At 35.0% G+C, this 11,603-nt stretch overlaps 1 protein-coding gene across 2 annotated transcripts; it reads right to left on the reverse strand.

Annotated features, from left to right (window-relative positions):
* Window positions 1-329: 329 nt before the first annotated feature.
* Window positions 330-10,631, reverse strand: LOC133798694 (peptidyl-prolyl cis-trans isomerase CYP22). Of its 2 annotated transcripts, XM_062237131.1 has the most exons (6): window positions 10,529-10,631; window positions 8,313-8,582; window positions 7,954-8,046; window positions 1,365-1,397; window positions 823-879; window positions 330-526 (listed from the first exon to the last, which is right to left on the reverse strand). In XM_062237131.1, the coding sequence occupies exons 2-6, from the start codon at window positions 8,574-8,576 to the stop codon at window positions 416-418; spliced, it is 558 nt and encodes a 185-aa protein (XP_062093115.1). In that variant the 5' UTR covers window positions 8,577-8,582; window positions 10,529-10,631; the 3' UTR covers window positions 330-415. The 2 variants fall into 2 exon arrangements, with proteins under 2 accessions (XP_062093115.1, XP_062093116.1); XM_062237132.1 differs by lacking the exon at window positions 823-879 and having other exon boundaries at window positions 10,529-10,615.
* Window positions 10,632-11,603: the final 972 nt, after the last annotated feature.

The raw sequence follows: 11,603 nt of genomic DNA on the forward strand, positions 1-11,603 counted from the left end.
ATGGGTTGCAACCTCTCAGCAAAATTACCCACGTTATGACTTGAAAGGGCCAAAAAAGATGTTTAATACTAAAATACAAAACTATTATTTTATAATAAGAAACTCTCTACATTAGGTGGTCAATGATAAATAAGAGTTATATTGAAATGTTTTTAGGAGATTTTTTAAAAATATAAAATTTTAATAGTTAATATATAAAAATATGACTTAATCATATTCCTAACTTTTCTAAACTTAATTTTTAAAAAGCCAAACTTTTTTACCCATTAAGTTTCAGATTTTCTCATAAAACCATATATAAAACTTTCTAAAATTTAAAAAAAAACATAGAAACAATAACAAATGCAGATTCCCATAAAAAAAAAAAGTTAAGTGGCAAAAAATATCATGTATAGTGTAATTTCCACAAGTTTTTTTACATCTCCCCACATTCAGCAATGACACATGCAAGTTTAGGCCTATTGTTGGGACCAGTAGCCACATTCTCAATCTTCCTCACTACCAAAAGACCATCTCCAAGTACTCTCTGCACCCAAAAGAAGAGGAAAACAGACAATGGAAAGGAGACCAAATTATCAGACCCAACTCAACCAAGCAAAAAACAGAATTGAATAAATAGAAACTATGAAGCATGACCATATAGACATAATAATATACAAAATTTTGAATTTGGATTGGTTCCACTACCAACTTCAGATCTAATATCATGACTATCTAAGGAAAATTTACCAGGAAAAGAAAACTCAAAGGGGAACTCTCAGATATTAAAAGAGAAATGATTTGTCACAGAAAACCGTGGATCTTAGAATGTACTGTACATACCCCGAAAACAACATGCTTGTTATCCAACCAGTCACATTTAGCACAAGTAATGAAGAACTGTGTTCAACAATGGAAAGGAAAAAAAGTTTAGTCAATACTCAATGAATAATACAATTTGAATATTTATAAATTCGAAAAACAAAAACAAAAAGCTCTTGAAAAAATTGATGCCCTTCAATCCCCCGTAGAATTTACTTTATTATAAAAACTAAAAAGGACACCAGGAAGAATACATTAAGGTAGCCACTTCCTATCTAAATCTCAAAACAAAGTAACAAAATTTTCTATTTAACATCATAATGTATGTAGTTAGACATACACTTTTATATAAGCAAAGAAATTTTAGTAATGTTCGCTTTAAGAAGATATAAATAATAAGTATTAAAGAACTGAAAAGTTGAAAACTAGGCCATTTGGAAACACAACTAACAAGTGCCAAATGCCAATCACTCAATAAATGTTATTAAAATGCATTTGAGAGTAGTGGCTTTGTGGACATTCTTATGCACGGGTGTCCAAATGTTTAGAGTTTGAAAGATTACCTGACATCCATTGGTATTTGGCCCACTGTTTGCCTGCAAGAGGAGAAAAATAAAAACATGCCATCAGTCCACGAAATCAAATTTTTTATCTCCCATAAAACTTGTAAAATAAAGAAGAATTTCAGCGAAGAAACTAATTAACAATTAAATAATATAAGCAGTGCATATTCAGTACTGCCAGCATCAGCGCAACATGTAGAGAAAAATAAAAAATACATAATCAAAGAGGAGACATAGTGGGGAAAATTCCAAACATGATATGGAAGCTTTTCTGGAGGGGCACTGCGAATTCTAGTTAAAACTCCATTAGAATTGCACTGTTTCTCAAGGGTTGAAGTACAAGAAGTTTCTAAAATCCCAAGGATGCCTACGTGAATCACACAACGATAAAATTTCAGTGGGCAAGTCGTCATAAAGAGAGAGTGGACTTTAGATTTAAATTATGTCAAACCTCAAGAGAGCCCCAACCCCAAGGAATATTACAAGGAGAAACTTGAAGGAACTATGTTAGCTGAAACTTCACAATTATACCACCCAAGGGAAGAGAATCACATTAGAAATTTTTGCATCTTATCTTATGGAAGTTGGTTCTCTAAAGGACGAGTTTGGAATGCTAGATAGAAGAGGATTGTGATTAGATAATTTTACAATGCATTTTGATCATATATTAATAATAATCCACCTGGTATGAAATAATATTATTCCACTTGAAGCTTACTGTGGTAAAAGAATAATTTTATTCTGTATCTTTTTCATAGAGAATAGGGGTATATATATACACATACAAAGCAGCTAATTAATACAGAAGAGGAAACGATACCTAGGAAAATAAAATACAGCTGTAAATAGGAACTAAGCAAAGCAGTAAATCTACTAACTAGGAAAAGAAAGCAGTAATAAATACACTTGAATATGAATCGACATCTTGATATTCTACACTCCCCCTCAAGATGGACGATATATGCTTGTCAAACCAAGTTTGGAACTCAGATCCTGAAAATTTGGACAATGTAGAGCCTTAGTAAGAATATCAGCAATCTGAAAACGAGAAGGAACATGCTTTAGTGAGATTACTCTGCCTTCAATTTTCTCACTTATAAAATGTCTATCAATTTCCACATGTTTTGTTCTATCATGATGGACTGGATTTTTGGCTATGGCAATAGCAGCTTGATTATCACACATCATTTCTATGGAGTCTTCTACATTGATTCTAAGTTCATCCAATAGTCTTTTTATCCAGATCCCTTCACAAATTCCATGAGCTAAAGCACGGAATTCAGCCTCTGCACTACTGCGAGCAACCACCTGTTGCTTTTTACTTCGCCAAGTAACCAAATTACCCCATACATAGGAGCAATAGCCAGAGGTTGACTTTCGATCAATTGGGGACCCTGCCCAATCAGCATCTGTGTAAATTTCAAGCGAGCGATTGAGAGATTTCTTAAACATGAGACCTTTTCCGGGATCCTTTTTTAGATATTTTAAGATTCGATATACAGCTTCCATGTGTCCCTCTGAAGGATTGCTCAGGAATTGACTAACTATACTAACAGCAAAGCTTATATCTGGGCGAGTATGAGTTAGATAGATCAATTTACCCACAAGACGTTGGAACTTCCCTTTGTCTGTCACTATTCCTTCACCACGAGGCTCCAATTTAATGTTAGGATCCATGGGTGTCTCTACAGGTTTGCACCCACTCATTCCCGTCTCCTTTAGAAGGTCCAAAACATATTTCCGTTGAGAGACAGAGATACCATGACTGGAACGAGCAACTTCCATTCCTAAGAAGTACCTCAACTGCCCAAGATCCTTGATCTCAAACTCCTTAGAAAGCAAGTTCTTTAGATGATTGATTTCCTCCTCATGATTTCTAGTAACTACTATATCATCAACATACACTATCAATAATGCAATTCTATTGTTGTATGAGTGTTTGACAAATAAAGTATGGTCAGCTTGACATTGTGAGTAACCATCTATTTTAAGTACTCTTGCAAACCTTTCAAACCAAGCACGAGGTGATTGTTTGAGCCCATAAAGAGATTTTTGAAGTTTACATACCTGGTGCTTAGAGTGGTTACTTTCAAAACCTGGCGGAACATCCATATATACCTCTTCCAAAAGATCTCCATTCAAGAATGCATTTTTAACATCTAAATGATACAAAGGCCAATCTTGGTTCACAGCAACAGATAAGATGACTCGAACTGTGTTTAATTTGGCTACAGGAGCAAAGGTTTCCTGATAATCGATCCCATAAGATTGAGTGAAACCTCTAGCCACCAAACGAACTTTGAATCTTTCTATGCTCCCATTAGCCTTTTGTTTTACTGAAAAGATCCATTTACATCCCACAGTCTTCTTTCCAGGAGGTAAATCAGTAATCACCCATGTCTCATTCTTTACAAGGGCTCGGATCTCTTCTAGAACAGCAGCCTTCCATTCAGGTATCAAAAGAGCTTCATGAATAGTCTTGGGAATCTGAATCTGATCTAGGGCTGAGATGGAAGCTCTGAAGTTCTGAGACAAACTTGAGTATGACAAATAATTTCGAAGTGGGAGTTGAGTGCATGACCTGACTCCTTTTCTCTGAGCAATTGGCTTGTCTAACTCTGAATCACACTCAATACGAGGGTCAAGTTCAGTTTCTTCTTGCACAATCTCAGGATTGATTGGTCTCAGATTGGACTCATGGCTTTGCTGAACTGGCACAGGCTGTTCACAGGTTTTCCTTCTTGTGTAAACCTTGATATTATTTTTTGGAGAAAGAAGGGGAATAGATTGAAATGGAGGTTCAGGATGTGTAGACTTAGGACAAATACTAGTTGATGGCTAGTCAGGATGTGTAGACTTAGGACAAGTACTAGTTGATGGCTGGTCTAGAGGTGTTGGAATTGATGAATGAAGTTTATGAGTATTTGGCAGATTCGAATCTATAAACCATTCCCAATTCTGTGATTCATGGTTGTAGTTCTCCCCCTGAATCGCAGAGTTGGAGAAGTATGGAAGGTGTTCAAAAAAAGTTACATCCATTGAGTGAAAAAATTTCTTGGAAGTAGGACAATAACATTTGTATCCCTTCTTGTTGGGTGAGTATCCAACAAAGATACATTTTGTGGCTCTTGCATCCAATTTACCTCGATTTTGACTATGGATATGAACAAATACAGTACATCCAAAAACTTTGAGAGGAATTTGCGAAGCCAAGTGAGATTTTGGAAAGTATTCAAGGAAAGTTTGCATTGGAGTTCTGAACTTTAGAATTCTAGAAGGCATTCTATTGATAAGGTAGGTTGCAGCAAGAACCGCTTCCCCCCAAAATCTCTTAGGAACAGTAGAAGTGAAGAGCAATGATCGAGCCACCTCAAGCAGATGTCTATTTTTGCGTTCTGCCACTCCATTTTGTTGTGGTGTGTCCACGCATGAACTTTGACGAACGATCCCATTAGAAACAAGGTAAGGGCCAAGAGAGGAATTGAAGAAATCTCTTGCATTATCTGTTTTGAGCACTTGAATATTCATTTGGAATTGGGTTTGAACCATAGCATGAAAGTTTTTGAAAATTTGACTTGTTTCAGATTTTTCTTTCATAAGAAAGGTCCAACTTAGGCGTGTGTGATCATCTACCAATAACAAGAACCATCTGGCACCAGTGATATTGGATATTTTTGTAGGTCCCCAAATATCACCTGAATAAGAGAGAAAGGATGAGATGATTTATAAGGCTGAGGAGGATAGTTGCTGCGAGTATGTTTTGAAAATTGGCAAACATCACATTGGAATATTTTTGGATTCTTATTATTGAATAACGAGGGAAACAAGCGCTTTAAATACGTAAAATTAGGATGACCTAATCGTTGGTGCCACAACATAATTTCACTATCTTTACTAGACTCAAAACTGACATTCTGACACTGATAACTAGGAACACGACATGAAGAGGAATTGTTTCCTTTGAGGATGTATAAGCCAGAGCAAAGTTCAGCATTGCCAATCGTCCTCCCCGAATCCAAGTCCTGAAAAACACAAGAGTTTGTCAAGAATTTAGTTTCACAGTTCAAATCTTTATTAAGCTTGCTAACTGAGAGCAAATTACAGTCAAGATCAGGAACAAATAAGACTGAATAAAGAGTCAGGGTTTTAGAGAGATGTATGGTTCCTTTCCCAGCAACTATGGCATGAGAACCATTTGCTATCCGAACGGTATGACAACTCTTAGCTGGAGAGTATTGAGAGAAAAATGACTTGTCACCTGTCATGTGATCTGATGCGCCAGAATCGACAATCCAAGGGCTAGAAGATAACTTTGCAACATGTAGAGAATGATTATCGGACCTTGGCTAAGTGACTGCCCCTAAATCAGAAGCCATGGTTGATTGAGAAGGCCTATTGAAAAGCTGTTGAAGCATCTCAAGCTGATCTTTTGTGAAAGGCACATTTTGCACATTGGGCAGGGTCTTTTCAGCTTCAACTGAGGCCATATTGTTTCTGCTATCCCGATCTCGTCTTGGTTTCCAATCTGGTGGTTTGCCGTGCAGCACCCAACAAGTCTCCTTGTAGTGTCCAGGTTTCTTACAATGATCACACCATGGTCTACCTTTACGAGACCGATTGTCATGATGTTGAGGCCCCCCACGACTATTAAACGCTGTTGAATCGGGTATGACTTGAGTTTTGAGGGCTACCAAGGCTGATCCATCCATTTCTACAGCAGATTCAGGCTGTCCCATCATCACTTTCCTGCGACTTTCCTCTCTACGAACCTCAGAAAAAGCCTCCCGAAGACTAGGTAGAGGTTTGGTACTGAGTATACGACCTCTCACCTCATCTAAGGATTTATTAAGGCCCAAAAGAAACTTGAAAACACGTCTTTTCTCAGTGATTCGTTTGAATTGGTTGCTGTCATCTGGACACCTCCATTCATAAATTTCAAAGAGATCTAGTTGCTGCCAACATCGATTAAGGGCAGAGAAGTATGTGGTAACGGAGTTTTCACCTTGTCGAAGGTCGTGGAGGAGATTTTCCACATGAAACAATTCAGAAGTATTATCTTGGCTGGAGTAAGTATCTCGGGCTGCTTCCCAAATATCTTGTGCTGTTTTGTAGAGAAGAAAATTCTCGCTGACTTCAGTTGTCATTGAGTTGATTAGCCAAGACATCACCAAGTTGTTCTCAGTACGCCAGCTCCTATATTGCGGGTCATCAACACTTGGTTGAACGGCAGCCCCAGTAAGATAGTCGTCACGTCCTCGACCACTGATGAACATCATAACAGATTGGGACCATTGAAGATAATTCTGACCGTTGAGTTTGTGACTGGTCACAGGAATAACAGTGCTATCTGATGGGAGCAAAGTGACCGGAGTTGAAGATTTTTGAGAATTAGTGGTGGAAGAGGAGTCACCACTCTTTGGAGATGTGTTTCCACCATTTGCCATTGAAGCAAATAGCAAGAGATCACAAATAAGAATGAAATAATGATAAGGAGTAGTTGACAGAAGGGCTGTACTTCTGAGGAGCAGGAGCTCTGTTTTGGTTAGTGAAAAACAGAGGTGAACAGAGAAGCCAACTACAGCTCTTATACCATGAAGCTTACTGTGGTAAAAGAATAATTTTATTCTGTATCTTTTTCATAGAGAATAGGGGTATATATATACACATACAAAGCAGCTAATTAATACAGAAGAGGAAACGATACCTAGGAAAATAAAATACAGCTGTAAATAGGAACTAAGCAAAGCAGTAAATCTACTAACTAGGAAAAAAAAGCAGTAATAAATACACTTGAATATGAATCGACATCTTGATATTCTACACCACTAAAAGCAGCGAGTCTTGAAATCATCTATTGCTACACTGCCCTTTTTACCAAGATATGGTCTGTCTTTGATGGAATTCAGAATTCCATTGGCATTAGTATTCCATTGCCAAGATATCTTGGTATCATGTGGAGGAGTATGACAGAAGGTGGGAAAACGCAAAAAAAAAAAAAAAGGCACGTTGCTACACAAGCACCTTGTTGGTCTCTTTGACTAGAAAAAAAATAATAGGATCTTTAGGGTATAGAATTTGATAGGTTAAATTAAATTATGGTTAGCTGTTTAGATCTATAAGACTAATGATTTTAATGTGTTTCCTTTTTTCAATCCACTAAGAGATTGGAACCTTTTGTATTTATCAAGATGATCCCTTATTAATAGATGATACCTTATCATCACTATATGTTTTTCTTCCCTCTATCAAATAAAAAATTTCTTATCTTATATAATAGAGAATTTTCTGCTTCTAAATGAGCAAACTATTCATACCCTATTCTATTTTTGTAATTTATTTACGGTAAGCAAATAAGCAACTCACTCACTTGTTTGCATTTGTCACTATCTTATTTTCATGTGATGCAATGTTATCCTAAGCAAGCATCAAACAACAAGACCTGATTGAATAATTTGAATGAACAATTCACAATAATCAACATAAACCTTCATAAATAAATTAGCTACAAGCTAGAATTGAGAATGTCTTTCACTTGGAACTAAAAAGCTTAAAACAATACAACATTAGTGTGACAGAACTGGAAGTATACCATTGATAAGAGGCCAGGACCAGTGTGTTTAGCAGTAAAATTCTCATCATCAAACTTATGCCCATAGATGGAAACACAACCACTACCATCACCCTGCAAAGCAAAAAGAATCTTCCAAATCAAAATCTCAATACACCCTTTGAAGGATTAGGATTGTAGAGGAACATAGAGAAGAAAGAGGAGGACCCAAAAGGGGTAAGTCAAATGGTCAGGCATGTGGTTTGCTCACAAGGTCTGCAGTTCAAGTCCCTCTTGGGTACCTACATAGCAATTACTATAGTTTCCTGATCCCCAAATATTGTAAGGTTAAGTGGGGATCCTAGTTTTTTTTTAGAAAAAAAAAAGGGAGAAGAAGCAACCTTGAGAAAGTCACCAGCTTGAATCATGAAATCTTTAATGACCCTGTGAAACTGAGAGCCTTTGTAGCCAACAGGAAGTCCAGCTTTTCTGTACTCGCCAGTACAGAGTTGCCTGAAGTTTTCGGCAGTTTTGGGGGCAATATCAGCAAACAGCTCCATTTTGATACGCCCGGCTGGGATGGTGCCGATTGTAATGTCAAAGAAGACGATCGGATTCTTAGGGTTCGGAGGTCGCACATGCCACTCCACACCCGGCGCCGCCATGATAAGCTGAATAATTATAAAGTTTTCAGATCTAAAAACATTTGATTACAGAAAACATCCGCGTACATGCAAATACAATTCTAGGCCAAAATGGACATAAGCATAACATGTAAGTTTCATCCAAATCAGGAAAACTTCAAAATAAATAGAGTAAATTCATCTACAACAAAAATTGTTAGTCCATCTAGTGTGATTAAAACACCAATGCATGTGAGATATGACAAGGAAACATTAAGAATACATTAGTGTCTATTCAAATAATGTAATATTTGGATTCTTACATATAGAAGAACCAAACCAAGCAAAAGTATCAACATCAACTCCATACATCCAGTACTCCAAAATTAGCTGATTTAACAAAAGGTTTCTCATGCGGATATTTGCTTTAAGCTCCAATTTGTTTAACTTCTTGAAAATAAATTTACATGAAAACACCTCCAAGCCATCTAAACTCCAAATCATCCTGTCAACTACAAAAGTGCAACATTTAAATGAATCCAACACCATTATCAAATCTGAAATTTGTAAAAGCTCTCTATCATTTAAGTTTCTAATAAACTCTAAATTCCATGAGAAACCCTATCCCTATGTCTACCCATATCCTTATTTTCAACAGTGCTATTAAGTCATTCTTTGAGTTTGCAACTCTATACAATCATGCAAATCTATCAGCCAAAGTCAAATCCCCCACCCATAAATTCTCCAAAAACCGAACACTACCCCCATGCAAATCTTCCCATAAAAGGTTTAGGTAAATTTTACTAGAGAACATAACTCAATATTATATAGAGTTAACTAGTAAAATATAGGTTCATCTTCTATTAAATCCCATTTAAATGGATTCCACCTTAAATTGACTGATCATTAAGTCCTAAAAATTGGTTCCCCAAGGCAGCGATGAAATCCCATCCTGTGTTGGCCATATTAAACAACAGAATACTATTTTTGTTTAACAAATACAAATGAGATCCTGTGTGAGGCATATTGCAATAAATGCATAAATTTTGTTGATTAATATTAGTAAAAAGAAAAAGAAATTAAAGTGTTTAGCCAAAAATAAAAAGTAGAAGAATCATCAGCTGGAGAGTTGTGATACCCAACAGGATTGCTGTGCTATCTGCTTCTAAGTGAAAGATAGGCCAAGGTGATCAAATTTACTTTAATCCTAATCACTTAGTTTATCCAGCATCCCAAACATGCGCTAAGTAGGTTATTAATACAATAATTAGAAGGCCAAGCAAGAACATTGCATCATTAGTTAGCACAAGTGCAATGGTGGGATTCAAGCATGGAGCCGAGATGGCGGTAGGGGGGCCTGACCCCAATTTATATTTTTACTTGGTTATTTTCATTTAAAAAATCCTCAAATTAAGAAAAAGGGCATCTTAACCCCCCTAAAATTTTAGAAAAACTATATAGCTTCTCACTACAAATTCCAGCTCTGTCTCTGCGGGAATTGTTTCATTTCTAAACGGATTATCATTGCAATTTCGAGAGTAATTAGAACAAGCTACAAGTAATGAAATTTAACCACAAACACGAACCTTAAACTTAAACATGGCCATAGTCTTAAGTTGGTTATTGCGTTCAAAATTGTCTAGAAACCTACGAATAAAAACCAACAAAAAAAGGGTAATTGCTCAAATTTAAATACAGCAAAGAACTGAGAAAACTTCTCCTCCTATTACCAAATGCTACAATATCTTCTTAGACGATAGAAAGAACATATTGTCACTATATTCTCCAAGTCTTCGTTGAGACACATGGTATTCCAGAATTTGTTGTAACAAGCACTTCATCAAACAGTTATTAGGCATGATTCTTAAACAGAAATATAGCAAAACTAGGAACAAAAATACCGAGAAAGGTAGTCTGAGTAAGCCCTAGGCACTGGATAATGTTAATATGGAAAAACAGGAGATGGGTAATGAATGAAAGTAAGAGAGAGAGACCTGAGAGAATGGATCCGCAAGCAGTTCTGAAGAAATCGAAGACACTGTACCTCGCTTACTCCAGAGTTGTGGAACATTTATATATCTTCTATATAAAAAATAAAAAAAAAGTGGCATAATATTTTTATACTTAATAGTAAATTCTAAAAACAATCACTTTAACCTAAATAAAATTAAACAAATAATTAATTAAATAAATTAAAATAAGATATTTTTGAGATATTTTATAATGATAATTATTTAAAAATAATAAAATTATATATTTTATAACTTAAATAAAATTTAATTAAACTTAAACTTAATATTATATTAAACATATAATATATAACATTTTGTTGTTACTACCAAATTCAAAAATTAGAATAAACATAAATTTTAACAAAAATAAATAAATTAATTAATTAAAATAGAATATTTTAAAGATATTTTATGATAATTTAAATAATTAAATAATATTTATTTAAAAATAATAAAGGCATACATGTTATTTTTTATCTTATAAATTTGTGTGATAATTTGTCTTTTATCACGTAATTCATGAAGCTTTTTTTCTTCATCAAATTCACCAAAAGACATTGTGAGATTTATTAGAAACTAAAAATAGTTTATTCATGTATACTACTGTATACACTATGATTTTTTCTGTTCTTATTTTATTTTTATTATTAATTTCTTTTTAAATATTATTGTATTTTATATATATGTCATATAGTTATGTAAATATATATCTATGTCAATGTTGTGTTTAGATGTCATATATATATAGAATATTGATATAAATATTTATATATACTATTGAACTATAATTCATTTTGTTATATATATATATATATATATATTATAAAAACAGTGAACCAGCTTTGTTGACGCGGTTCTTCGCTAACAGGTAATTAAGAGAAGAAGAGAAAGGGATTAGTGCTGAAAGTAGAACCGTCACAGATATGAAATCTTAGGGGATGAACTAGGTGACTCAAGACACGTTTTTAAGTGGTTCAAAGGTTAAATTCCTTCTACTCCACTAGTCAATATTATTGATATATTCTGGATATTTGGTTACAAAGTGTATATCTCTTCT

The sequence above is a fragment of the Humulus lupulus genome, chromosome 8 (assembly GCF_963169125.1).
Source record: "Humulus lupulus chromosome 8, drHumLupu1.1, whole genome shotgun sequence".
Lineage (NCBI taxonomy): Eukaryota > Viridiplantae > Streptophyta > Magnoliopsida > Rosales > Cannabaceae > Humulus > Humulus lupulus.